The sequence below is a fragment of the Gymnogyps californianus genome, chromosome 16 (assembly GCF_018139145.2).
Source record: "Gymnogyps californianus isolate 813 chromosome 16, ASM1813914v2, whole genome shotgun sequence".
NCBI classification, from domain to species: domain Eukaryota; kingdom Metazoa; phylum Chordata; class Aves; order Accipitriformes; family Cathartidae; genus Gymnogyps; species Gymnogyps californianus.
Genome location: NC_059486.1, coordinates 1,758,276 through 1,785,936, shown reverse-complemented (window position 1 = coordinate 1,785,936; position 27,661 = coordinate 1,758,276). Strand labels below are relative to the sequence as shown.

The following is a 27,661-nucleotide window of genomic DNA, read 5'->3' as shown; positions in this document are numbered from 1 at the left end:
GGTCTTTCATTCTAGTTGCTTTCTTCTTGCACAGTCATGCTTATTTACTGTGATTTAAGCCCTTTGAAGTATCCAGGCAAGGAGCAAATCTCCACGCCTGTTCCCAGACAAGGGGCTTTGTCCTTGAGCAGCGCTCTGGTCCTTCGACAGGCGAGCTTGGCCTTTCCCTGCCAGGCTCTCACGCGGCTCTCGGCTTTTTCTCGGACGCAGCGTTTCTCTGGGGCTCGAGCTCACTCCTTGGGGCCAGCACTTCTGGTGCCCGGGGGGATTGTGCGGGTGTTGGTGGTGGGGTGAGCTGTTGCTGACCGTGCCCTTGCCGGCTCCTCTCCTGGCTGATCCTGGTTGCGGTGCAGCGTTGCCCTCAATTCGAGTAACGCAGGATTTTTTCCTATCGTTGAGGCACTTGGGGTTTGGATAAGCTACTTCAAATCTGCTTATTTATCACCAGTAGACTAGTCTGGGCTTCCTCCATTACTGGGCCACGAACAGTCATGTTCTATCACGTTCCTACGGACGCAGCATCGTCCCCTTCAGGTTTAGGCAACGAGGGGGTTGCCAAGCACGGAGGGGTGAGCGAGGCAGAGCAAAGTGGACTTCTGCAGGCTTGTCTTCACTCCTCTCACCTTCAAGATATGCTGTGGTCTGTCCTCTACAGCAGTGTAAGGACACTGGTGAGTTAGTGATGGGCACTGCCATCGGAGTCTCTCGTGATGCGGATACGAAGCTGCTGTGCCACCACCAAATGTCATGAGGCTACTTTAATCATCTGGACAGGCTGAAGGTTTTCGGGAGGCTGGCGCTGGGGCAGACGGCTTCCCTCTGCCTGTTTTCCAGCTACGCCTGGCTAGCATCTTGCTAGGAATCACTGAAACACGTCCCTTGAGGACTTCAGCAAATCTGGTGGGGTCTCTTTGTCATCTCCTGTGGACTCCCTTCCTCACCTCTCCCCTTCTGGGACCTGCAGACTCCCCTGCCTGAAACGGCTCCGCTTTACTCCAGTGGTTTGCTGGGGAGATGGAGGACCGCAGCCATTTCAGGGAAGGAGAACATTATTGTGCCTCTGGAGCTTCATCCTGCAGAGGGAGGGGACCAGCACAAGAAATACTTCTGCTCTGGGAAGGGCAAAAGGAGGGAGCCTGGGTGGTACAGAGCAGGCTGAGCTGCACGCAGATGGGTCCATCCTTTCCTGTGGATCCTGTGACAGCCCGGACATGGATGAGGTGCTCCGTAGTCTCGTGCAGAACTGCAGCATTGCCGTGGCATCGCTGTAGAATCCACTCCCACCAGGAGAGGGGAAGGCTGTGTGCTGCAGAGCAGGCACGCGACCAGCGAGGGACTTCCCAGGAGAAGCAGCACCGGCGTTTCCCGTCCCCTCGGGAGCTGTGAGGGTAGAGAGAAAAGATGAGCGAGGATGCTGGCTTCTCGCCCTGCCTGGCACCCGGCTAGGATGCAGGCGAGAGCCGGGAGGTAGCCGGTGAGCAGAGCAGCTCTAGACATCTCTGGGCACACATTTTCTGAGTGCAGGAGGAGACGGAGGCGCATCCCACGTGGATCTTGCCCACACGTACCCGTGTGTGCGAGGCCGTGTCCCTGCGAGGTTCATTTTCTTTCTGCCCTGGTTCTCCTCGGAGCCGGGAAGTGAAACTCCCTGGCAGCTAAACTGGGACACGGCAGCCTCCTTTCCTTGTTTACAAGGAGCGAAAGGAAACTAGGAAACGTCAGGCCTATCAGCTATTTTTGTGGCAGCCTTTGAAAAGCATTTCCTTCAAATGGAGCGTCATCTTCTCTCTTTTAAATGCACTCATCAAAGCGTTGGAGGCTGGGGGAAAGTTGTGCTTGGGAGAGAATAAACGGCAGCGTGGGAGTAAGAGAAACGGCGAGGTGGGGACTGGAAAGGGGGTGGGGAGGGAAAAATAGGAAGGTTTTAGTTTCAAAAGTAAATGTGGGAATTGAAAGGTCCACCTGGCCGGTGGGGACTGCGGAGTGGGCAGGGATGGAGAAAGACATTCAGGGGAGCCGGGGAGGGGGGGAATAAAGAGGATTTACTGTATGCAGCACCGGCTGGTGATTTAGCAGGGACCGTAGATCTCCCTCCCGGCAGCAGGAAGACGTCCCCGGCATCGCATGGGGTGAGGTGATGCCGCTGGGGGTGGCGCGGGTCACCCTCTCCTCCAGCCTGGCCGGGCTGCAGGATAAACAAGGAAACGGCAAGGAAATGAGAGATGTTAAATCTCTCCTTGTTCCTCGGGACCCGGGAGCATGGGGGAAGGCTGATGTGATTTGCAACCCCCTTCTCCTGCCCGTGCCCCGTCTCCAGTGCGTGGGGAGGGCACCGGCTCCGGCGGGCTCGCTGGGAGCCCGGGCGGTTTCTCTCTATTCGGTTTGCCCTGCCAGCAGAAGTTATGTGCCTGCAGTTATTGGGTTAGCCGCTCTAAACCGCGTTTGGCTATGAGGGACTTATTGGGTTGCTTTTGTTTGTTTTTCTTAAATCAAATCAGTCCAGCAGCCCTGGGTAAAAGCAGAGCTCCGAGGAACCCCAGCGTAGGAATGCAGGGAGTGGGACTCTTCCCTTTCTCATATCTTGATTTATTTGAGCTCTGGCCGCTTAATTGCGCTCCCTCTCTCTCTCTCTAAATTTTCTTTGATGGCTCTGGGAGTGCATTGTGGAGCCCACCCCCCCTCCTGCAGGAAGGAGATTATCATAATACTGCTTGTAAATCAATTTTTTTTTTTCCCTCTCCGCACTGACGAGAATGTAACTTGCTCTTAATCACTCTGCCTCGCCTGCACAACGTTACGGTACGGGTATGTATATTTATTTCTCCTTGCCTGGCCGGGCAAAGGGGAGGCAGAGAGTGCAGAGAGTTTGCAGAGGTGCTGGAGGCCACCTTAGGGCTTTCCCCCAGGAGATGGTGGAGAGGCCGGAGCAGGGCTGTGCTCTCCTCCCTGCCTGCTCTCCTCCTCGCTTTCACATCCCGGTGCAGAAAAGAATAGAGCAAAAGCGGTTGCTCCCTGCGTGAGGGAGTGAGATTTCCCTGCAAAGAGCTCTCTGGGGCTCATCCTTTTTGCAGCCGAAAGGAGACGGGAAGCGAGCTCGGCTGCAGGGCTCCCCACGCCCACCGGCTTACGCAGCACCTCCGTGTACCCCCGCAGCGCTGGGTGGGATGAGGCAGGCTGCCGGGGGGCTCGGTGCCCCGAGGAGCGGCCCTTGGCTCTGCCCGCCTTCCTCCTGCGCACCCCTCGGGTTTTGTCAGGCTGCAGCCGTGCCACGCTCGCTGTCGAGGCCGCACCACCGGCCGGTGGCAGAGCTCTCCCTCCGCGCCTCGCCTGAGCCCTGCCCGCCATGGGGGCGAGGATCGCCCTGCCCGCCATGGGGGCGAGGATCGCCCTGCCCGCAACTGCTCAACAGCAAGAAAAACAAGAATAAAAGAAAGAAAAAGGGAGCGGGGGGGGGGCATTTTTCCCTCCAGGCACAGTGGAGCGGCGGTGGGTGGAGGGTCAGTGTGCAGTCAAGAGCAATCCTGATTTCCTCTCTCTTTATTCATGTGCCTGACTGTAATCGGATGTGAGAAGGCAGCTGCCTGAGAGCTGCCGGGCAGCCCCCGTTCCCGGTGCGGGAGGTCGCACCGGTGGCTGCCAGAGGTGCCTTCGCTCCGGGGCGGATGGCGGCAGAGCAGCCTGAAGTTGCTGGCCCCTTCCTCTGCCCAAGCCACCGCCGAGGTCTTAGCAATAACCCAGCTCCGGCTAATAAGAAATATGCCCGCTGTGTGATGCTTTTCCAGGTTACTGGGGAGAAAGACAGCCGGAGGCTCCTCTTCGGGGAGCCTAAATGGGAAGAAATCCTCCCGCCCCGGACACCAGCACTGCACGAGCCTCCTGGCTTTCTCGGAAACAGCCAGAGCGTGACGTGGGGGTGCTGAGAGACGGCGGGGTGCCTCTGCACAGTGGGAGCGAGGCGGGCAGCGCAGGTGCCTGCTCTGTCGCCACTGAAATCCCTGTGGTCTTTGCCTTTCAGATGGCAAAATCTGGTCACTGCCGAGTGCAACAGGGCACGGCCCTCTTGGAAATTCAGTGCTCACACCTCTCTGTGGGACCCCATTTCGTCAAGACCCATCTTTGCTCCTGCTCCTTTTGTTCCCGCAGCTGGGCTGCTCTTCCCGTGCCTCCGTTTCCCTGGATAGGTCAAAAAAGCAACATCGAGCATCTCGGGGAGCCTTTGAAAGTCATGGATGAAAGCCCTTGGTGAAAGAGCAGGGCTGCATCTCTTCTTTCTCCTTGTGCTTGTGCTGGATGCCCTCGGAGCTCTGCCTCCGCGTGCTTCCCCCGGCACTGCAGCAGCATTTGCTCGGGAAAGCACGGCTCTGGGCACAGAGGCCGCTGCCCGAGCGGTGCTTTGAGGTACCCCGGGACCACGAAAACGCGCGGGGGATTAATGGAAAGCTGCGTGTGGCTAAAGGCAGGGAGCAGACTCGAAATAGTCGAACCTCCTGTATAAGCCTGGGGAAAACACCTTCCCTCTCTGCCTTATCAGCAGTTGTAGCCGGCTCCTTTCTTTTCTCCGTCGTGGCACTGAGGTTGCTGGGGGGGACCTGGGGGGCATCTTCCCTTGCTGCGCTTTAGTGGAGCGAGCTGCCGCGGGCTGGGGAGCTGGGGGGATGCTTTGATTCACCATCCGGCCTGCGGAAGAGATGACTTCAGCGGCAGGGTGTTAGGGAGTAGATAGCTGGCGGGTGAATGTTCCTCCCTGGGGGTGTCTGGTCTCTCCAAGGTCTTCCCCGGGTGAAATGGGAAAGCGAAGCTGCCCCATTTTGGGCTGCGGTGGGCGGATGGGCTCCGGTGTGAGCCCTGGCACTCGTGCAAATGCATGGGACGGCTCAGCTTCACCCACCCCTCTCCAGCCCCGTGACGCCCCCTCGCCCAGCGCCGTTCTCTGCCGGGGGACCGCTCTCCCCATCCTTGCACCAGGGCGTTGCGGTGGGAGGCGGCAGCCCCGCTCGAAGGGAAGGACCCTGCTGCACGCCGTGATGTCCCCTCAGGTTTTATACGCCAAATTCTCTGGCCTGTGACCCAGCCAGGTGTCTGCTTGGGATCACCGGCGGGATTTCTGCTGGAAGAGCTGAAACGAAGCCTGCGCTGGGGCCATCAGTGGGGCTGGCAGCAGGCTGGGGCTGCCCACCCTTTTTTTTTTCCCCTCTCCAGCCTTGAAAGAGAGGCAAAGAGCTGCCCGTAGCACACGGAGCCCCTGTCCCATCTCATCCCCCCTCCATCCAGCTCTGGAGGGGATGCTGGAGGAGCAGGGGGATGCTAAGGAGGAGGAGAGCTAGCCCTGGCCCAGGAGATGCTGCCAGCAAAGGGTATTAAGGCCCTGCAGATATTTCCTCTGCAATACAGATTTTTTCAGAATGGCATTAGAGCTGTGAAGGAATTACCGAGGAAAGGCCGTGGGGGGAAGCGCTTGGCAGCTCCGTTGCGGGGCTTAACTCACTGTAACGTGATCCTAGGATTCCTGTTTCAGCAAAACCGGCGTCCCCGGCGGAAGGCACTGCTGCTTAATCCAGTTGAAACGAAGCCTTTGCAATTAGCCGGCCGGTTTGGCAAACTCTTGCGGTGATTCAGCAGCTGGTTGGAAGGTGGCAGTTCTCCCACCGTGCTCCTTTGGGTGGTTGTCTGTAAATACTGTGATTTCTTCCTCATCACTGAGGATGTTTCTTTCATCTCTCGTTTGGCCCGTTAGAAAATGGGCTCGTGGCTCCTCCCTGGGATATTATTTTTCGGATAGCCTTGCTAGTGCTCCAAAAAGCTTTTCTGCGCTGGGTTTCCAAGTCCTGCAGAGCCTTGGCTCCAAGGACACAGTCCTGCGAGCGAGGGCTCTCCAGCTCCGTCCTCCTGCGGGATGGAGGGAGTAGGTCTGGGGTGAGGTCCTGGGGCAGGGGGAAGGCGTCAGCCCCAGGCGGGTGCTGGGACGGTGGTGGCGAGCCACGTTGTGGCTGCTTGGACCACACCGGGCACGCGTGCTCGTCCCATCAAGGGTGATGGGTTGAGCTTGGACATGAGCACGGGACAGAGGATGGTCCCTAACTGGTGACAGAGGTTACACGTACCCGGCTGGCTTTGGGGAAGCTGTGGGTTGAGACGAGCGTGGTTCTCCCTCTGTCCTCAGCTGATGGAGATTGTTTCTCCTCCAGCTTTACAAGAGCCCCGTGCGTTCCCCCACGGTCAGGGCAAGGAGAGGACGGAGCACGCTGCACCCAAGGGCCCATTCCCATGCCCAGGATTGGCACCTTTGGTCCGGGCTCCTCCGTATCCCACAACCTGAAAGCTTGCAGGGCCGCTGATCACGTTGCTTGAATCTGTAGCTCCTCGGCAGCCTTTGCTTGGGGGAAAGGTGGTGTCGGCAGCAGAGAGCGGTCGCGCTCCCCCAGCCCAGCCCAGCCTGCCTCCCCTTGCCCTCCGCTTCGCCTTCATCATCCGCGACATCCCTGCTTCTGCCTTCCCTGGGATTTTCGGAAAGGCAGGGGCTGGGCCAGGAGGGGATTAAGGCGGCAGCTCCCCGGTACCCTGCCCGGGGCTGGGGGGGGTGTGTGAAGCTGGGGCTGGGTGCCTTGCGGGAAGAAGGGGGTCAGCCCCGTCCCCCTTCAGCCGCCCCCTCTGCTCTCTTGCAGCTCACCCTACAGAGCACCAAGTCCCGCGTGGCCTTCTTCGAGGAGCTCTAGGAAGCAACCAGCCGCTCCGCACCGCTGCTGCCTGCCGGCTGGCTCCCCCGCCAGCCGGAACCTCTCCCCCAGGACCGGCGTGCCCCAACCGGGACCGGGGAGCCGGGCATCGCCCCCCCGTCCCCGCTGGGTGCTGCCAGCCTCTGCACGCCGACGGACTCGGGGCCCGGCTGCCCACGGACTGTGTGACGTTCTCTAGCGTAGTGTCCGTTCATCCTCCTCCCTGCCCCTCTTTTTTCCTTTTTTTCCCCAGCCTTTTTCTTATTTTTCTAGCGTAGTTTTTTGGCTTGGCCCTCCAGGCTTTCCCCCGGTGCCGGGATCGGGGCTGCGGCCGTGCCCCCCAGTCTGGCAGCCAGCGGAGGAGCGTGCCGAAGGGTCTCCCCTGGCAGGGATGCCATCTCTCCGGGCTGCCTTCTCCTGCCGGCAGCGGCGTTCTGGCCCCGGAGCCCCACGCCGGCGGTGCCTGGAGCTCCATTAGGAACACAGAGCATGTTCTAGTAGAGTGCTGTAAATCAGGGGCCGTCGCGCCGGCTCTCCCAGCGCCCGGCAGAGGTGGGAGGCAGGCGGGCAGGGAGCGGGATTACAGCGGCTGCAGGGACCTCGGTCTGTGGGGATTAGGGCTGCTGCTTCTCTGGGGAGAGGAGGCAGGGGCAGGAGGTGGGGAGGAAGATCTCCTCCTCCTCCTCTTCCTCCTCCTCCTCCTCCTCTGCAAGGGATAAGGAGCAGGAGAACAGCTAGTGCCAACCAAATGCAACCTTTTTTTTTTCTTGCAAACTGTGACAAACCTGGGCAGCTTGAGGCCAGGGGGGCTTGGGGGGCTCAGGGCCGGGCTTTCGCTGGGTGCCCAGGTCTGACACCCCCTAACGCGGCGTGGGCCCCCCCAGGCTCCTCCGAGCCTCCCCGGGCTGAGCCAGGGGCTGCCGGTGTCCTGGCAGGCGAGCGCTGGGGCTGCCTGCTCCTGCCTGTCCTTAAGCGGGTGCCTTTGCTCGCAGCTCGGACCCCCCGGCGGTGGCGGCTGCGGGGGAACGGGGATGCCCTGATCTTTCCTTTGTGCCTCCATCCCAAATCCTGCCCTCCGCTCCGGAGGGGGAAGCCTCCCTTCCAGCTGCGATTTATCCTTTAATGGAGCCGGTGCTGCCCCGGGCATCCCCCGCATCCCCTCGGGACCCCCAATTCCTCCTTCCCACAACCTCACCTGACCGACAGCCACACCGGAGTTGGCCGGAGGGTCAGCCCAGGGCTCGACGTGTCATAGATCGCGTCCTGAACCCTTTTTATTTAAAACCGCGCTGCCTCGGATCGACTCCCCGCGCGTGGCTGCGATTCGGGTGGCTGTGGCCTGGCGCAGCCGCTTTCCCGTTCCCCTGGACTGTTGTACTCGGAAGAAATAACGGTTTTCTCCTTTGTTTTAATAAAAATTCAAAGGACTAGGAGGGGGAGCTGGGACTTGTTTGGTCTTTTTTCTTTGGGAAAAACCTCGCGAAGCCCTTCGCTGCCGCAGTTAACGGCAGGGGGAGGTTTTAATGGGAAGCACGGCTGCGGCCCTGGGATCCCTCCGGCAGCTCCCTGCGGGGCCGGGGTGCCTTCCCCCTCCCCATCGCTCCGGGGGTCCCGCTGTCCCCGGTACCTCGGGGCTCCTTCATCAGCGGGGTGCCCTTTTCCCTCCCGAGGTTTGGGGTGCCCCGGGGGGGGCTGAGCCCCATGTTTGCCGTCCCTGGGGCTCTGCCTGACGCTGCCTGATCTCAGCCTGCCTGGAATAAATAAACGATACGCTGCATTGACCTCCATTTTTTAATTAATTACCGATAAAACCCCTTGGGGGACCCGGGGACCCGGCTGAGCTGCCGGCCCCGAGCTGGGGCTGCCAGTGAGGCTTCACCAAACCACCATCCGTGCCAAACACCCCGAGACCGGGCAAGACCCGACGCCGGGGGGCTGCTCCCGGCCCCCCCAGCCCCGCTGCGACTTGATGCACTCAGCGATGGATGCGCTTGTTTATCTGCTCACCGGCAGCAAAACCCCGGGAGATTAAACGGAGCTCCTGGCGAGGGCTCTGGTCCCCTCCGAGAAGTGAGTGGGCTGGGGGGGTATTTTTTCCCCTTTTTTTGTTGTTTTAAGCAAAGCTGATGGAGGTGGGGGGGTGGGGGGGGTTGGCAGAGGGATGCTGATGGGGAAACGGGAGAGATTTCGGGGCTGCGGGGAGGCAGCAGGCCAGGGAAGCGGAGGGTGACCTGATTTCCCACGCGGGGTGGGAGTGCTGCCCGCAGCCACCGGTGTCAGTAATGTAGCTGGTGTGCTGCCTGCGCTGCCTGTGCTGCCTGCGCTGCCTGCGCTGCCTGCGAGGGACAGGCAGAGCCCCTGGCCGGGGGATTCGGCCCCAAAGCGAAGCCCAAAGGGCTTTTCCCAGCCCAGGCCGTGATGCCGGGGTCGGGGCAGCAGCGCAGGGGGATGCGCTGGGCGCAGCCGGTGCCGGATCCAGCGCGGGGGGATCTCCTCGTCCCCTCCAACGTGGGAGGGGTCCCCCTGCTCGCTCAGAGGGGCCGTGCACACCGGGAGCCCCGCGCACTCACGGCACTGCGCACTTGCAGCCTCGCACACTTGCAACACCGTGCACCCGCAGCATTGCGCGCTCACGGCATTGCGCACTTGCAGCCTTGCGCGCTCACGGCATTGCGCACTTGCAGCCTGGCGTGCGTACAGTATCGCGCGCTTGCAGCCTTGCACACTCACAGCGTTGCATACTCCCTGCATCGCCCGCCTGCAGCCCCACGTGCTCACAGCGTTGCACACTTGCAGCACCGCACACTCGCAGCACCACGCACCCGCAGCATTGCACGCTCACGGCATCGCACGCTTTTGCAGCCTTGTACACTTGCAGCCTCCCGTGCTCCCAGCTTCGCATGCTCAGGGCCTCGCACGCTCACAGCCTCCCACTCGCAGCGTTGCACATGTGCAGCCTCTCACGCTGGCAGCGTTGCACACGTGCAGCCCCCGTGCTGGAGCGGGCAGCCCCGTGCCAGCGCTCCCTGCCTTCCCGTGCCGCAGGCTGGGCCGTTCCTCCGCTTTCAAAGGAGATTTCATTCTGATTTTTTTCCTTTTTAGCGAAATTAAATTCGTCAGAGCCGAGGCGGCGGCGGAGGGGGTGTGGGTTGGCTTGAGATGACTTCGCCCAAGGGAAAAAAAAACCCCAAACCATCAAACAGCGTTTCCCGTGTACCTCTCCCAGCGCCTTCCTCCTGCCGCGGATTCCTCGGGAAGGAAATATTTGGGGGTTTTTTTGCTAACCCGAGGCAGCAGCTGAGCATTTCGGCAGCGGTTCTCCGTGCGCTTTAACGGTGGAGGTGGCTTTGGCGTTGGCTTGGGGACGGGCTCGTGCCCAGCGCTCGGATAAGGGCGATTTGTTGCTTGTGTGTGTGTGTGTCCCTGTCCCCAAAAAGCCGCTTGTAGCAGCGAGCCGGGGCCGGGGCTGGGCGGCGCGGCGGGAAGCCCCTCCGGACAGAGCCCTTCAAAGCCTCCTCGACTCACATTATTTCGCTTTCAAACCATTAAATACTCTCAAAAAAAAGAAGAAAACACCGAGAAGCCGGGGCTGTGAGCGGGACGGCACCTGTGGACAGGGGGGTCACCGCTGCCACCGAGGCGGAGGGGACGCCGGGTGGCCCACGGGTGTCCAGGCCAGCGCCAGCAGCCCTGGGCGGGGGGTCAGGGTGCTGGTTCGGTGCCCACCCAAAATGTGCACGGCTTTGGCTGGCAAAACCCGCCAGGAAAAGGCCTTCGGGGGGGGGGCAGTGGGGACGGATGGGGAAACTGAGGCAGGGATGGCGTCAGCGTGGCCGTCTGGCTCCAGGGGCTGCCGATCGGTGTGCCGGCCTCGTCCCGCAGTGCTGGAGTCCAGGCAGCACCCGTGGCCTCCCCCGGCCCGTAACTCATGGGCTGCCACCCTGATGGCTGCTCCGCACCCCCAGCTGCCCCCCCCCCCCATCCCGGGGTGCTGCCCCGGCGCTGGGTGTCTCAGAGGGGTGAGGGGAGGATTGGGGGGCGAGGGGGACACTGGCAAACCCCCGGGCAGGGCTGGGGGCGGCCGCAGGGGCCTGGGGAGCTCCTGCACGTGTGGGCTCGCACGGGGAGCGTGTGTGCACGAGGGAAGGCGCTTGCACTAGGGAAGGGCGTTTGCACGTAGGACGTGCGTTTGCACAAGGGACGTGCATTTCCACGAGGAAAGGGCATTTGCACGAGGGAAGTTTTTGCATTAAGGGTATGTGCGCACAAGGGAAGAGAATTTGCACAAGGGACATGCATTTGCACGAGGAAAGTGCATTTGCACGAGGGAAGCTTTTGCATTAAGGGTATGTGCGCACAAGGGAAGAGAATTTGCACGCGGGGTGTGCGTTTGCACAAGGGAATTGCGTTTGCACGCAGGATGCTTTTGCGTTAAGGGAGTGTGTGCACAAGGGAAGGGCGTTTCCATAGGGGAAGTGTGCTTGTGCAAGAGAAGGACACCCGCACCCGGGGTGTGCCTGCCCAGGGAGGTGTAGTTGCCTGGGGAGGTGAAGCAGGGAAGTGCGCTCGTGCACCCCAGCGATGTCAGGGTGCAGCGGGCGCCCTGGCACACGGGATGGGTGCTCGGAGCCGGCATGCGGGCGTTAGTCAGCATCGGCCCGGCTCTGACTCACCACTTAATGGATGCAGGCTGGCACGGCATGGCACAGCACGGCGGGCACCGGGCCGTGGGCCACCGTGGGTGCAGGCTGGAGCTGGGGGGACCGGGGCACCCCAGGGCTGCGGGCGGCTCTGCGGGGTCACCCTCTGCCCACCAGCAATGGGACCCAGCACAGGGTGGGGTGCAGCTGATGGGACACCCCATCCCTGCTGTCAGGCACCCTGGGGAACTCGAGGCACCCATGGGTGCTCAGCACCCACGTGGTTCAGGTCTGGGTTGCAGGATGACAATGTAAAACACTGCTCCTCAGGGTCAAAGCCGGCCGGGGTCCTGCTCTTTGGGGACAGCATCCTGGGGACGTGGGGGCCTTATTCCTTCCTTGGCCGGTGGCTGCCAGCCCCACGCCGTCCCCACTGCCCGCATCCATCCTCATCCGTCACCGCCGGCGCGGGCTGATGGCCGGCAGAGCGCTGCCGTCTGCATCCCTCCACCTTTCCCTCTTCCCGGCCCTTTGTCTTCCAGGGAGAAAAAGAGGAAAGAAAAAAATGAGGAGGGAGAGGAGAGGGGAGAGGCAGCCTCGCTGGGGGGATGGCACCCGGGGCCGCCCTGCTCCCGGCAGAGACCTGGCCAGCTCGGTGCATCTCCCCCTGCCCCGACACCTCCCCTGGGGCAGCCGCCGCAAAGCTGTAATTAAAAGCCCGACGTGTGTCTTGTCGGTTTAATTAGGGGCTTAACGGGCTAAGAGGGAGGATTGCCAGCGGGGAAGCCACAGCTCCGGAGCTGAAACCTCTGGCTGGTACCAGAGGTGCCCACTCAGCCACCGAGGCAGAGCACCGGGGAGCCGATAATATATGGATGCTATAAAATAAAAAGCACGTGGAGCTGCTCCAGCCACCACGGTTTCCCTGCGAGCGGAGGATGAATCGCCGGAGGCTGCTCGGGCCGAGCGGGGGGATGTTGGGCGAGGTGTGATGGCGTGCAGGACCACGCAGTGGGGTGCAGGGCCGTGTGATGGGGTGCAGGGCTGTGTGATGGGGTGCAGGACCACGCAGCAAGGGTACCAGACCACGTGACGGGGCGCAGGATCATGCGATGGGTTGCAAGACCATATGGTGGGGCACAGGACCACATGGTGAGGTGCAGGGTCATGCGATGGGGTGCAGGACAGGGTGCTGGGCTGCACGACTGTACAATGGGACTCAGACCCCACAGCGGGCCGCAGGATGACACAGTCTGGTGCAGGATGGTGCAGCAGGCTGCAGCACCACATGGTTTGGTGCAGGACCACGCGGTGGGGAGTGGGACCTCGCAGTCTGCTGCAGCACCACGCGGCAGGACGTGGGACCATGCGGCGGGTCGCAGGACTGTGTGGTTTGGTGTAGGACCGTACGGCATGCTCAGGACCAGTGCTTGCCCAGGAGAGCTCGTGAGCTGCTGCCCTGAGAGCGCAAGGGCCGATATCTCTCCGGGCACGGAGGAGAGCGAGCCGGCGCTGCCGACGAGCGCGTGGCTGGCCCTGATGGGGACACGGCCCTGAGGAAGGAGACGTTGCCTCGGCCAGGATCCTGCCGGCCAGGATCCCACCCCTTCACTCTGGCCGTTAATTTTCCCTCCGCTATTAATCCCCTCAGGCAGCATCATCCCTCCCGGCCTCCCCAGGCATCTGCTGCCATCGCTGCTCGGGGAGCCCTGGGGCCGGATCCAGAATGGGAATGCTGGCATCCCGCTCCCATCGCCTCCTCCTGCCCGGCCACGGCATCACCTGCTGCGGGGGCACCGGGCATCCTCACAGCCCTGCCGGGAGGCTGCCTACTGCCGGCCTGGACGTCGTGGTGCTGGGTGCCGCCTGGCCTGGGCATCATGGCACCGGGTACCACCAGCTCCTGGCGTCGTGGCACTGGGTACCACCGGGTCCTGGCATCGTGGCACCGGGTACCACCAGCTCCTGGCGTCGTGGCACTGGGTACCACCGGGTCCTGCCACCATGGCACCGGGTACTACCAGCTCCTGGCATCATGGCACTGGGTACCACCGAGTCCTGGCACCATGGCACCGGGTACCACCAGCTCCTGGTGTCGTGGCACTGGGTACCACCGGGTCCTGGCACCATGGCACCGGGTACCACCAGCTCCTGGTGTCATGGCACTGGGTACCACCGGGTCCTGGCACCATGGCACCGGGTACTACCAGCTCCTGGCATCGTGGCACTGGGTACCACCGGGTCCTGGCACCATGGCACCGGGTACCACCAGATGCTGGCATCATGGTACCAGGGCATGCCGGGGCAGCAGCTCACAGCATCCTGGAGAGACGGAGCTGGTGTGGCTACCTGAGGTCGCTGTGCCGGTGTGGCACGGCTGATTGCTGGTGTCTCCTGGTGAGCATCGCCTGCGTGCTGACGGTGGGATGGGAGGCAGAGCCTGGCCCAGCACAACCGTGTCCTGAAGGCAAAACTCGTTGCAAGGAGGGTTGGTGGGGCGGTGCGTACAGAGAGGAAAAGGCCGCAGGGATGCCGCGAGGGAGGCGTGGAAGCCGTTTCCAAACAGCCTTAACGCTCAGCCAAGGGTTTTGTTTTGGAGTCTGACTTCAGCGTCGGCTGTGGCAAAGCAAAGCCGCTCAGTGACGTGCCCAGTACCGGTGCCCGCCCGTGTCACAGATGCACGGGCGCTGTGCCGTGGGGTTTGTTACATTCATGCCTCCTCCTGCCGCTGGCACTGAGGGCACGGGCTGAAGGTCAGCCAGGGGGGGTCTGGGGTGGCTTCACCCTTGCGTGGTGCCTCTGGGGCCAAGCACGGCTCTGCCAGAGCCCTCTCCTTTACTCCCCTCTCGTGCGCCCCTTTCGAAAAGCCGGATCCCAGCCTGTGCTACCGCACACCTTCCCGGGCAGGCTGCGCTTCCCCCGGATCTTTTTTTATGGTGTTAATGAGTTTAAGAAGGTCCTGGACTGAGGTCTTCAGGAGTTACCTCCCCGCTTGGTCTCTTGGCAAGTGGAGTCGCCACTGCCCTCGGCATCCTGGGCTGCATCCGCTCGGAGGGATGCGAAGAACAGGCTCATTTCAAATTTTCCTGGTTTTCGTAAAGAAAAATTTCTCCTAAGCAGAAGCCTTGCTTCCTCCCACAGAGGGGCTGTTTTCCCCCTTGCAAAGCCAAATTAAATGGGGCTCTCCGAGCCTTTCCCGTCCTCCCTTCCCTCCCTGCCTGCACCCGCTGCCTGGAGCTCTGCCTGGCGTTTCCCCCATCACGGGTGTGATTTGCTCCGAAATGCATCCCAGTGCAGGAACGGCCAGAGCCGCGCCGGGTGGCAGCTCCCAAACCCTCCCCGGCCGGTTATCGCAGCCGCCCTCCCCGGGTTTAATAGCGGGCGCTGGGAGCTGGCAGCCGGCGCAGCGGCAGGGATAACCTTGCGGCTCGGTACGTTGCAGCCATCCCTCTTCTTCCATCAAGCGTTCATTTAAGAAACATTTCACTAAATACCCAGCTGACAGCACCGGCCCCGGGAGATTGATGCCTCCGGCGCCTCCGAGGGCTCCGTGCCAGCGGGTGACTTTAAAATGACACAATGGCCACCCCGGACCGCTCACGTCCCCTCCCTGTGCTCAGCGTGAGCGATGTTATATCCCGAAGGACACTGTGGTGTCACCGCCCCCCCCCAGCATCCTCGCACTGCCCCGGGGTGAGTTATCCATGGGGTTGTCCTGGGGATTTGAGGGCACCCAGCCCAGGTTTGCACCATCGCATCCCTGCCAGGTTTCCCCATCCCCGTGGGCTTTCCCATCCCCATCCCATCCCTGTGAGGGATCCCCATCCCCATCCCTATCCCCATCCCCATGCTCATCCCCATCCCCATCCTCATCCCCATCCCTATCCCCATCCCCACCCATCTGAGGGATCCTTATCCCATTCTAATCCCCATCTCTGTCCCCATCCTCATCCCCATCCCCATCCCCATCCCATCCCATCCCATCCCATCCCATCCCCTGTGAGGGATCCCCATCCCCATCCCTATCCCCATTCCCATCCCCATCCTCATCCTCATCCCCGTACCTATCCCCATCCCCACCCTGACGAGGGATCCCCATCCCATTCCAATCCCCATCTCCATCCCCATCCTCATCCTCATCCTCATCCTCATCCCCATCCTCATCCTCATCCCCATCCCCATCCCTATCCCCATCCCCACCCATTTGAGAGATCCTTATCCCATTCTAATCCCCATCTCTGTCCCCATCCTCATCCCCATCCCCATCCCCATCCCCATCCCCATCCCCATCCCATCCCATCCCATCCCCTGTGAGGGATCCCCATCCCCATCCCTATCCCCATTCCCATCCCCATCCTCATCCCCATCCCTATCCCCATCCCCACCCTGACGAGGGATCCCCATCCCATTCCAATCCCTATCTCCATCCCCATCCTCATTCTCATCCTCATCCTCATCCCCATCCTCATCCTCATCCCCATCCCTATCCCCATCCCCACCCATTTGAGAGATCCTTATCCCATTCTAATCCCCATCTCTGTCCCCATCCTCATCCTCATCCCCATCCCCATCCCCATCCCCATCCCATCCCATCCCATCCCATCCCCTGTGAGGGATCCCCATCCCTATCCCCATTCCCATCCCCATCCTCATCCCCATCCCCATCCCCACCCTGATGAGGGATCCCCATCCCATTCCAATCCCCATCTCCATCCCCATCCTCATCCCCATCCCATTCCATCCCATCCCATCCCCACCGCTGTGAGGGATCCCCATCCCATCCCATCCCATCCCCTGTGAGGGATCCCCATCCCATGCCCATGCCATGCCATCCCATTCCATCCCCATCCCATCCCTGGCAGCTTCCCTCTCTCCTCCACAAAGACAATTGGGAATTTCAAGTGGGGACGAGGCAGAGACCGGACTTGCAAACACCCGGATAAATGGAGCCGGCAGGATACGCTCAGGGCAGGGAAAGAATCCGGCACAGGAGTCTCTGCTGGGCAGGGGGACGGCGGGGAGCGAGGAGGGCCCCTCAGCCCTGCCAGGGGAGGCTGCGGAAGCACGCTCCGTAATAAATGAGGAGGAGAAGATTAAATTAAAGATAAATCGGCACCGCCTCTGTGCCAGCACGGCTTTATTCCTTTTAATTCCCCCCCCTCCAACCTTCCTGAGAGAAATAAAGACGTTGATGTCGGGATGCGAACCCGGGAGCAAGCGCTCTCGAGAGCGAGATCCTCGCAAAGCCGCAAATAAGGGGCCAAATGCCAGGCCTGGATCGCGCTTCTCCCGCCTCGTTAGTGGGCTCAGCTAATGAGGGTACCGCCCGGGAGTGTCGGGAAGGTGCTGCCGTCGCGGGAGGGACGAAGGGATGGCGGGGAGAGGTGGCACTGACCTGCTGGCGAGGCTGGCCCGAGCCCCTAATAAAATAAAGGGAAGCTTGTGAAGAGGAACCGCTAATAAAAGAACGGGAGAATTATGAAGAGGAACATTTGCAACGTCCCAGCGGTGTGGGGAAACGTGTAAATCACCCGGCTGTGGCTGGGATTTTCAGCTGAAATCCCTGGGGTTTGGGGACGCCGCTGCCTCCGCCCCATCATCTCAGGACTGAGGTCTGAGGAAACCAATTCAGAGCTTCTCACCCCAAAATAAGTGAGGAAATTGAAGCAAAGGGGCTGCGGGGCAGAGCGGTGGGCGACGGCGCGGATTGTACCGGGGGAAGGTCCCAGCCTTCATCCCGTGAGGAAGAGAGCGGTGCGGCCAAGCGGGATGGGGGTCTCCGGCTGGGCTCAGGGAAAACACTGAGAGCCGACGATCCCTGATGAACAAAAAACCAATCACGACTTCAAATGCAATTAAGCCGTTGTTTAATTCTCACTTTTCCCCCGTGCCGCCGCGTGCTCACGCCCTCCATCCCCAGGGATGAAGCAGCAGGAGCCGGGACGGACCGCCTGCCTCCGCCATCCGCGGGGAAGGATGCTCCGACAGGTCCCCGTTGCTGCCGAGCGCGGAGATCTCCTTTGGGGGGGGGATTTGTGGGGAAAAGCCCAGAAATTTGCGGTATTATTCCTGCCGGGGTTTGGGCGGTGAGAAATTAATGAGTTTCCACCCCGGGGGGCCTCCGGTGAGCGAACGGAGAATTAATTGGGAGGGCAACTTCGTTAGCATTGAGGAGCAAATTGATCCGCTAAGGAAAAAGGAGGAGATTTTCACTGAGGCTGCTTTGCCTTTTTGGGTTTCTTTCTCCCCAAAAGTCTCTTCTTCTTATTATTATTATCAGCCTCCTCCCCCTCAGGGCCGTGCTGTGAGCTCAGCCGCAGTATTAGACACTGGAGACTCCCCGTGTGCCCCAACACCGTCCCGAACCCCGACGGTGGATGAAGTTTTATCAGAGCTGGAAAAAGCCACCCCCGGAGCCGTGACATCCCGCAGAGGAAGGATCCTGCCCTGCGAGGCCGACACCCCGCAGCATCGGGGATTTGATCATCCCTGAAATTCCTCAGCTCGGGAGCGCGGCCGTGATGGTTTTCCGTCGCCGGAGAAGGAAATTTTCTCCCAGCTAAAAAATAGCTTAAAGGGGACCCCAGCTGGTTAAAAGCAACCGGCGGCTGCACAGGCAGCGCTGCCGGGAGGCGGCCGGGGAAGGGCGATGGGTTTCGGGGAGCCCCGGAGCGGGGTGCCGGCTGACGCTGCCGCCAGAGGTGGGAGGTTTAGAGCAGGGGCAGGTTGGAGCTGGCGTCTGCCCCAAAATTCCCGGCAGCGGTGAACTGAATGAGGCAACGGCCGAGGCTGAGCACGTGGCCGGGGCGGCTGCGGGATCCCGGGGGGGGGATTTTAATGAAGGGGTTGGAGCGGCAGAAACCCGATTCTGAAATTTTGGGGGTTCTTGTGACATTCCCGACACGAGAAGCACATCTGGAGCCCGTCCAGCTGTGCCTCAGTTTCCCCATCACTCTCGAGCATCTTTGGGGTTCGGAGGAGCACCTGAGAGGTGCCGACCGTCTCCCTTTCTCTTTCCCACCCTGTTACGGCTCTGGGGACATTTTCCCTCTTGCCCCCAACCCCTTCCCTCCCACCACGGCACCTCCAAAGGCAGCCTCCGGCGGGGAGCAGGGGCTTCGGCAGCCTGCCCGTGCCACCGTCCCTAGCCAGAGAGATGGCACCCGGGCCATGGGGGACACCGTGACCCCCATCTCCCGACGGGCCGGGGTCTGCCGGGGCTACCCCCAGCCAGGGAGACAAGCCGGGCAAGGCGGACAGTGGGACTTGGGAGGAGAGAGCTCCCGGATCCTGGGCAGCATCCCTGCCCGGGTACCGGGCCGCAGACAGATGCCACGGGGACAAGGATGCCGCGGGGACGTGGCACAGGGGGGTCCTGCCCCGGCGCGTGAGCCCAACGCTGATTAATCAATGACAAAAAGTGAGAAATAAGGTGAAAAATATAATCACGGCTTGGGGGGGAAGTGGGGGGCGACTGGAAACGGGGATGGGGATGGAGGGCTTCACTCCCGGCCCCGCTTCGCTCCTCTTCCACGGCTCATTTTTGCCCTGGTGCGGGAGCAGGAGGTCCGGCTGTGGTGTCCCTGCCACCTCGCAGCACCCTGGGAACCTCGGGGTGATGACTGGCCTGGGCCAGGGTGCCGTGTGTGGGGACCTCGGGGTGATGGCAGCCTGGGGTGCCAAGTACGGGGACCGTGGGGCGATGACTGCCTGGGCATGGGGTGCCATGTGTGGGGACCTTGCAGTGACGGCTGCCCTGGCCCAGGGTGCTGTGTGCAGGGACTTTGGGGTGATGACGGCCTGGGGTGCTGTGTGTGAGGACCTCAGGGTGACGACTGCCTGGGCATGGGGTGCCGTGTGTGGGGACTTCGGGGTTGTGGCAGCCTGGAATGCTGTGTGCAAGGACCTCGGGGTGACGGCAGCCTAGGGTGCCAAGTACGGGGACCTCAGGGTGATGACTGCCTGGGCATGGGGTGCTGCATGTGGGGACCCTGGGGTGACAACTGCCCGGACACGGGGTGCCACAGGGCCCCCCCATCTCTGGCGCTGGCACCACCATGGTGCTGGGCTGCCGTTCTCCACCACCCAGCACCCACCCCAGCCGGGTGCCCCAGCCCCTCCGGCAGCACCCGCTCCTCCATCAGCCCCACCGGGGCAGGATCCGGCCCGGGACGTTCACGGGTGGCTGTGACACCCTCTTTGCCGCAACTCCCCCCCTCTTCCCCCCCCTCCCCCGCCCGGGGGGGGGGGGGAGGCACCACCCCCCCCGCCCCCCCTCCCGCCCCCAGCCCCATTTGCCAGGCGGGACCATTCAAAACCCGCCCGGCCCCGCCGTTTCTCCCCGGATTCCGCCGCCGCTTCCCCGGGGCCGCGGCCGAGGATGCTCCGTCTGCCGGCGGCGGCGGCGGTGGCGGGGGGGGAGCGGGTGCGCGGCGGCGGGGGCTGAGCCAGCGGCGGGGAACGGAGCCCCGGCCCTGCCCGGGACACTTAACGGGGAAGAAGAAGAGGAGGAGGAGGAGGGAGGAAGAAGAAGAAGAGGCCGCCCTCGGCCTCGGCCCCGCCATGCCGGGCCCCGCCGGGGAGCGTGGCCCGGTGACAGCGGCCCCCCGGGGGCTGTGAGCGGCCCGGGGCTGGCGGAGCTGGGCGGGGGGGGGCCCGGAGCGGCATGGCCAGCCCCGTCCCCCCCGCCGCCGCCGCCGCCGCCGCCGCCGCCGGGATTTAGCCGGTGCTTGGATGCTTTCGCCTCCCGTTTCCACTTCGGGCGGGCATGTGCGCGGGGGCACCGGGCCGCCCCCAGCCTCCTCCGGCGCGGCCCCCCCCCGCGCCCTGATTCCCCGGTGAGGGGGGGGCTCCGCCGCCAGCCCCGTCCCACCACCGGCCCCGGAGGACGGGGAGCGCCCGCCCGCCTTGGCCCCCCGCCCCTGGCCGGTGGGTGCCGGGCGGGGGCGGCGGGTACCGGTAACTTGTTGTTAGCGTACCCCGGTACCGGCTGGGGAACCTTCCGCCGAGGAGATTTGGGTTTAAACTTTGGCTTTTGGGAAGCCCCGAAGATGCCTTTCCACCCGGTAACGGCGGCTTTGATGTACCGGGGGATCTACACCATCCCCAACATCCTCGCCGAGCAGCACCCCGTGGAGATCCCGGAGGACGAGCTGGAGGGTGAGCGGGCTGGGGGGGGGGGGCTGGGGGCTGGGGGGGCCATCCCGTGTGGGGTGCGGGCTGCGGGGAGGGTTGGGGTGCGCCGTCCCCCCCCCCAACCCCACCACCCCCCCTCCCCGGCACAGTGGGGAGGTTCAAGGCGAGCGGGATGCGGATGGATGGATGGATGGGGAGGAGGAGGAGGAGGGGAGGAAGGAAAGCATGGGAGAGAGCCGGGCAGCGGGAGAGGGTGGCGGCAGGGGGGGAAGGGGGGGGTCCCGGCCCCGGTGTCGCCGTTGTGACAATATGACACAGCAGGGACCGGCGGTGGCGGCGCGGGGCTGGACCCCCCCTCCCCCGGCGTGGCGGGGCCACCCTCCCCGCTGTCATAATATGACAGTGGCTGGCGGCGCGGGGGGCCCCGGGGGTGGCTGTCACCCGTGTCACCCCACCCGGGTCACGGCAGCCCCACGCAGCCCCGGTGCCACCGGGTTCCGGCCGGGAGGAGCGGCCGCCGGGGCTCTGCCCACCCATGCGATGAGCGGGGCCGGTCTCAGCTCGCTATCACCAGAATGGCCTTTTCCACCCCAAAAGTTTACCAGGGCGGCGGGACGGGCACTGCCAGTACCCCCAGGCCACCCCGACTCGGGGCGTCCCCGGGGAGCCCCACTCTGCTGGGGAAAGCAGCACCCATGGCCCCCAGCTCCCGTCGCTGCCCCAGCACCGGCACTGCAGGGGAAACTGAGGCATGGGGCGACCCCACGCACGGCCCCGCCGTGCCTTCAGAAGAGGATGGAGGGGGCTTGGCATCAGGCCTGGAGCCCCTGGGGACTCCCCGTGGGGAAACTGAGGCACGGAGCCCCAAGGCTGGGGTGTGAGGGCTCTGGCCCCAAAGCCTGGCGGGGAGCCCCGAGGAGGCAGGGACACGGGCTCACGCCGGGTGTGCGAGAGCGTGTGTGTGCGCACAGCTCTGCAGGTTGCGTGCGTGTGCGCTTACGTGCCCATTTACAGCCTCACTGCAGGGGTTGTGCGTGCGTGCACGAGTGTGTACACGCACACCTCCGGACAGCCCCACTGCACGCGGGGCGTGCGTGTGCGCTCACACATTTTTATGCACGCGCACAGCCTCGCTGCAGGGTGTCTGTGTGAGCGTGTGTGCGTGTACACACGGGCAGCATCACTGCAGCGTGTGTGCGCACAGGTACAGCCTCGCTGCAGGCTGTGTGCGCACACGTACGGCGTCAGAGCAGGATGGGTTCATATGCCCAGCACTGCTGCAGAGAGCGTGTGTGTGCGTGCATGCACAAGTACAGCATCGCTGCAAGGGGGGGGTGTGCATGCACAAGTACATCACTGCACTGTGGCTCTGTGGGTGTCTGCGTGTGCGCATGCACAAGCACAGCATCACTGCAAGGTGGTTCTGTGTGTGTGTGCATGCACAAGTGTGTCACTGCAAGGTGGTTCTGTGTGTGTGTGCATGCACAAGTGTGTCACTGCAAGGTGGTTCTGTGTGTGTGTGCATGCACAAGTGCGTCACTGCAAGGTGTTTGTCTGTGTGCGCGCACAAATACAGCATCGCTGCAACGTGGTTGTGTGTGCGTCCGTGTGTGTGCACGCACAAGTACAGCACGGCTGCAAGGTGTTTGTGTGCGTGCACAAATACAGCATCGCTGCAACGTGGTTGTGTGTGTGCATCCATGTGTGTGCACGCACAAGTACAGCACGGCTGCAAGGTGTGTGTGCATGTGCGTGCACAAGTACATCGCTGCAAGGCGTTGGTGCGTGTGTGCACGCACGAGTACAGCATCGCTGCAAGGTGCGTGTGTGCACAGCCTCGCTGCAGCCTGTGCCTCGACGTGCGTGTGCACAGCCTCACTGCAGCGTGTGTGCGCGCGCGCACACTCACCGCCTGTGCGTGCACGTGCGCCAGGGCGTTGTGGCGGTGCACCCAGCCTCGCGTGGCACCGACGGGTGCTGACGGGCCCCGGGGTGCTCTCACCTCAGGGCTCCCCCCCCCAGCACCCCACCTGCGGCCGCACGCCCGCTGCGCCGCGTGGCCGCGGGGATCGATGGCAGCGGCGGGAGCCCCAAGGTGACCCCCACGAGGCGCCAGACACCCGCGCCGCTGCGGGGGGGGGCCATGCTGCCACCCGCTCCCACCTCCCCCCGGTCACCCTCCGGTTTGGGGGGACGTTTGTGACACCCGGCCGCCCTCCCGGCCCCGCAGCCGCCCCTCGGGGCTCCGCGTTGGGGCTGAGAAGACGCAGGGTGCAAACTGCGGCAGAGTGCCGCTGGCTCAGCCGGGGAGGACCGGGGTGCCCTGGCTGGGGGGGGGACGGACACGTGACACCCTGCTGGGACCCCAGTTTGGCCACTGTCGGGACATGTCCTTGCCTTTCCCCCCAACAGCCTGAGCAGGGTGACGGGGAACCACCTTTGGGCGGTTTGGGATGAGCATCCTCGAAGGATGAATTTTGGGGGTGCTTGGACCAGAGCGGGGCTCCCCACAAGCGCAGGGGGACCCAGGAGCATCCCCCTGCCCAGGCGGGGATGCCGGCCGTGGAGAAGCTCAGCCATCAGGCTGGCAGGCCAAAACCCCCTAAAACTCCCCCCCAAAACACCTCGGAAGACGTCACCGATGGGCCATCATCCAGGCAGTGACGTCCCCAAGCGCTGGGGATTGATAGCACAACCTGACGTGGGTTTTTTTCCCCCCAAAACCCAAAATTCTCAGCCCCCGTTTCTCCTGCCGGGCTCCTCCAACACGAAGCCCTCCGGCAGCCGGCAAAGACCCGCACATTTACGCTGCCCGGTGCCGGCAGCTTTGCCGCCTGGCGAAGGAAGAGGGCACTGACATCCCGGCCCGGCTTCCCGGTGTTCCTGATATACAAATTCACCCGGTCCTTTCTTTCCCATCAGCCTGGTTCGAGCTCCGCGTGTCGGGAGGCATCAAAAAGGCAGAAACTCCCCCAAAAAGGAGCGAAGCCCCGAGCGCAGCGGGAGGCGGGATGGAGCCGATGGGCACCGCGAGGCTTTTGGGTGGGCGATAGCCACGTGGCATGGCGAGCGCCGTGCCTCAGTTTCCCCGCTGCCCTCCGAACGCGGCGCAGCCTCTCCCTGCCGCCCCGCAGGGATCTGCCCCCGTGTCCCAGGGGCTCATTTTGAGCCAGAACCCCCAAATCCTCCCACTTTCTCCCCCTCTCCATCCCATCTTCCTCTGCACGGGAGAGGGCTGAACACTGAAGCGACTCCGGCAAGAGTTGGTATTTTTTTGGCTGAAGTGCAGCATGGCTCCGGCACCCACCCCGTAACCCCAGGATGGGTGCAAAGTCCCCAGGGTGCTGGCACACTGGGCACCCAGGGTGCAGGGATGCTCCCAGCTGGGTGCTGCAGCAGTGTGGGGGTCTCCCCCCCCACAGCCCCCACTCTGGCGGGCAGCCCGAGCTCAGGCATGTCCAAGGAAGATGTTTTTGGGGTAGGATGCCGGGTTTTTGGCTGTGGAGGGCTGGGCAGTGGCAAGGGCAGGATGGGTGCTGCGAGTGGGTGGCCGGAGTTGGAGCAAGGACCTTGGGGTCCATCAGTGTCCCCCTGGGGTGGTCAGACCCTTCTTGGAGAGGTTGTGGGGCCACGTGCTGCTGGAGACACCGTGTGTGTGTGTGTGTGTGTGTGCGCGTGTGTGTGCGCATGTGTGTGCCTTACACACCCCTCCTGGTACCCCCACCCGCACAACCACCCCCACCCTCCAACACCCGGACCCCAGCACACCCACGTGCACACCCATCACCCACTCACACCCTGGTATGCCCCCCCCATCACACCCCAGCCCGTGACACCCCCCAGCAGGACACACACACACACACGCACGCGCGCACACACACACACACACACAGAGACACACAGAGTGTTCCCTGGGGGGGCTCTGGTCCCTGCAGGGGTGGCAGCCCCTCCTGCCGTGCCTCAGTTTCCCCTCTGTAAGGGGCACCCTACTACGGCCGGAGGGATGGGTGGTTCCTTAGGGCCACCACCGCTGCCCATGGGAGATCCGTGGGGACCGGGGCTGGGGGGGGGTACCGGTGCCGGGGGGGCGGCCGGACTCATCCCCGCTCCCCCCGCAGAGATCCGCGAAGCCTTCAAGGTGTTCGACCGGGATGGCAACGGCTTCATCTCCAAGCAGGAGCTGGGCACGGCCATGCGCTCCCTGGGCTACATGCCCAACGAGGTGGAGCTGGAAGTCATCATCCAGCGCCTCGACATGGACGGTAGGACCCCGGCACCCCGGATGGGGACAGGGACGGGGACGGGGATGGGGACAGGACCCCCCCACCCCCTGCTTTGTTGAAACACCCAATTTGCCCCGTTTCCCCGCTGGCTGCCGGACCCGATGTGGGATGCGGGATGCAGGAGGGGCCTGATCCAGGCTCTGCCTCATGCCCGGAGCTGCCTGCTCATCCATCATCATCATCGCCACTGCAGCTTTGTTTAGGAGGATTTAGCGATCCTGGAGAACTTGCGGGCGGGAACGGCACCTCTCCCGGCTCGGCAAACCTGCCGGGGTCCGGCTGCTGGCGCCGAATCCTGCACCCTGGGTCGGATCCTGCACCCTGGGCCATGCCCTCACCACCCAGCGGGCTGGGCTGGCCGTGCACTCGCTGCCGCCGTCGGCCTGTCCCTGTCGCTCCCGCGCTCATCGGGACCTTAAAGAGCTCGTTAATTTATTGGTTTCCTTTTTTTCCCCCATTTAAAAGCCTTTCCGGCAGCGCTGCCAAGCTGCCGCTCCCTTCATTACTCATCGTTAGTGCTGGCCTGACAGCCCCGACACCAGCATCCTCCGCAGCCGCAGGATACGGCCAGCCCAGCGGCACCCTGCCCCCGTCCCCTCCCAGCACCCCCCCCCCGGGGTCACGGCCACCACGGGGGTCCCCAACTGGCATTGGGGTCCCAGCTGGAATCGGGGTTCCGGCTGGTGTTTGGGGTCCTGGATGGTGTTGAGGGTCCTCAGCCAACATTGGGGGGTCCCAGTCGACATTGGGCATCCCCAGTTCGCATTGGAGCTCCCCAGATGGCATTGGGTGTCCCCAGCCAGTACTGGGGGTCCCCAGATGGCACTGAGGGTCCCAGCCAGCACTAGGGACCCCAGATAGTGTTGGGCATCCCAGCTGGTGTTGGGGACCCCAAACTTTGTTGGAGGTCCCCACTCAGTGTTGGGGTCCCTGGTTGGTTTTGGGGGTCCCCAGCCAGCAATGGGGATCTCCAGATAGCACTGGGGGGTCCCCAGATGGCATTGGGGTCCCTGCTGGCACTGGAGACCCCAGCCAGCGTTGGGCATCCTGGCCAATGTTGGGGGACCCCTAACTTTGCTGGAGGTCCTCAGCTGGTGTTGGGGTCCCCAACTGGTTTTGGGGGTCCCCAGCCAGTTTGGGGATCCCTGGCTGGTGAAGTCCAAGAGTCCAAGCTCCCGTAATACCGGCTGCTGCTCCGGGCCATCGCGGGTGGATATCAGTGACCCCTGGGTGGGATGGGGGGCTCTGGGCGCTGCCTGAGCCCCCCAAGTGCCGTGCCCAGGAAGAGGGTGCCCCCAGGCTGCCCCAGAGCAGGGTGTCCCCAGGCAGTGTCAAGCCCAGGAGTGGGGTCCCCCCAAAAAACACCGAGGCTTGGAGCAGGACCCCCCCAGCTGCACAGGGGATCTGAGCATCACTGAGTCCACTGTGTCCCCCCCCCCAAGCAGCCCCATAGGGACCCTTCGGCAGGGGGGGGGGAAGGGGGGTGTCACACGTGCCCCCGTGCCCGGGCAGGGGGTGACGGCCGCCTCCGTGTCCCGCAGGCGACGGGCAGGTGGACTTCGAGGAGTTCGTGACGTTACTGGGGCCCAAGCTGTCCACTTCGGGCATCCCGGAGAAGTTCCACGGCACGGACTTCGACACCGTCTTCTGGAAGGTAGGGACCCCCCACCTCCCACCCCGGGGGGGGCAGCACCCCCAGCCCCGCACCGAGAGCACCGGGGGATGGCTCGGGGTCAGGGTGAAGGTTGGGGTTAGGGTTGGGGTTAAGGTTAGGTTCACGATCAGGCTCTGGGTTAGGGTCAGGGTCGGAGCTGGTTTAAGGGTTAGGGTTAGGGTTGGGGTCAGAGTTGGGGCCAGGGTCAGGTTTAGGATCAAGGTTAGGGTCAGGTTTAGGGTTGGGGTCAGGGTTGGGGTTAGGGTGAGGGTCAAGCTCAGGCTCAGGCTCCAGATTCAGGTCAGTGGAAGCGTTAGGGTCGGGGTACACCAGCCTGAAGCTTTTCTGTCCCTGCCACGGCACGGGGTGGCGGATGGCGTGAGCACCCACCGGGTGCCTGTCAGACACCAGACCTTTCCCTGCCAAGAACGGGGAGATCCATCCAAAACGCAGCACCCAAGGGTGCCGGGGGATCCCAGAGTGTCACTGTGCCCCCCTAAACTGTGGCGTCAGCCCCGCCCGAGCCCCCCTGCCCGCTCCCCGCAGTGTGACATGCAGAAGCTGACGGTGGACGAGCTGAAGCGGCTGCTGTACGACACCTTCTGCGAGCACCTCTCCATGAAGGACATCGAGAACATCATCATGACGGAGGAGGAAAGCCACATGGGCACGGCCGAGGAGTGCCCCGTCGACGTGGAGAGTGAGTGCCAGGCGGCCGGCGATGCCAAACACCCGTCCCAGCCCTGACGCCAACGGGGATGGCACCGGCTATCCGGGGGAATGGGGGGAGTGGGGGGCATTGGGGTAACCCCCCCCGGCTCTTCCCCACAGCCTGCTCCAGCCAGCAGATCCGGCAGACCTGCGTGCGGAAGAGCCTCATCTGCGCCTTCGCCATCGCCTTCATCATCAGCGTGATGCTCATCGCCGCCAACCAGGTGCTGCGCAGCGGCATGAAGTAGCGGGGCCGCCCCGAGCGCCTGCCTCCGGCCACCGACGGGGAGCCACACCTATAGCGAGGAGTATAGATATATATATATATCTCCATATTCAAATCAGACACGCAAACCCCCCTCCACCCCCCGGGAGGGGGGCAAACCCGAAGTGGGGGGAAGACCCGCGCCGGGTCCCCGCTGTCCCGGGGCGATGCGATCGCATGGCTGTTTGCAGAACATGGAAACTTTGGTAAAGACACACAAACACACACACACAAAAAAACCCCTCGCCAGAAAAAAACCA

The 27,661-nt window shown here is 63.2% G+C and overlaps 2 protein-coding genes across 5 annotated transcripts in view; both read left to right on the top strand.

Moving 5' to 3' along the window:
• The window catches only part of NF2 (NF2, moesin-ezrin-radixin like (MERLIN) tumor suppressor), a 49,028-nt gene extending 41,512 nt beyond the window's left edge, over nucleotides 1–7,516 (top strand). For 3 of the 4 annotated variants that reach the window (XM_050906467.1, XM_050906464.1, XM_050906465.1), the window contains one exon: nucleotides 6,663–7,516. Coding sequence is in view for 1 of the 4 variants with exons in the window: in XM_050906464.1 (XP_050762421.1) it covers nucleotides 6,663–6,713 (51 nt within the window). In the remaining 3 variants the exon portion in view is untranslated. The remainder of the gene's footprint in view (nucleotides 1–6,662) is intronic. The other variant, XM_050906466.1, reaches the window with a different exon arrangement.
• Nucleotides 7,517–20,403: 12,887 nt separating this feature from the next.
• CABP7 (calcium binding protein 7) lies at nucleotides 20,404–27,384 on the top strand. Its single transcript, XM_050906915.1, has 5 exons — nucleotides 20,404–20,512; nucleotides 24,607–24,750; nucleotides 26,313–26,425; nucleotides 26,972–27,125; nucleotides 27,257–27,384. The coding sequence occupies exons 1-5, from the start codon at nucleotides 20,404–20,406 to the stop codon at nucleotides 27,382–27,384; spliced, it is 648 nt and encodes a 215-aa protein (XP_050762872.1).
• The last annotated feature ends 277 nt before the right edge of the window (nucleotides 27,385–27,661 follow it).

Excerpts from the sequence above, each read along its gene's own strand:
- CABP7 (XM_050906915.1), top strand. The coding sequence starts at position 20,404 with ATGCCTTTCCACCCGGTAACGGCGGCTTTGATGTACCGGGGGATCTAC. Across the intron at positions 24,751-26,312 it reads CCAGCGCCTCGACATGGACG|GCGACGGGCAGGTGGACTTC; the intron begins GTAGGACCCCGG and ends CGTGTCCCGCAG. Across the intron at positions 27,126-27,256 it reads GTGCCCCGTCGACGTGGAGA|CCTGCTCCAGCCAGCAGATC; the intron begins GTGAGTGCCAGG and ends TCTTCCCCACAG.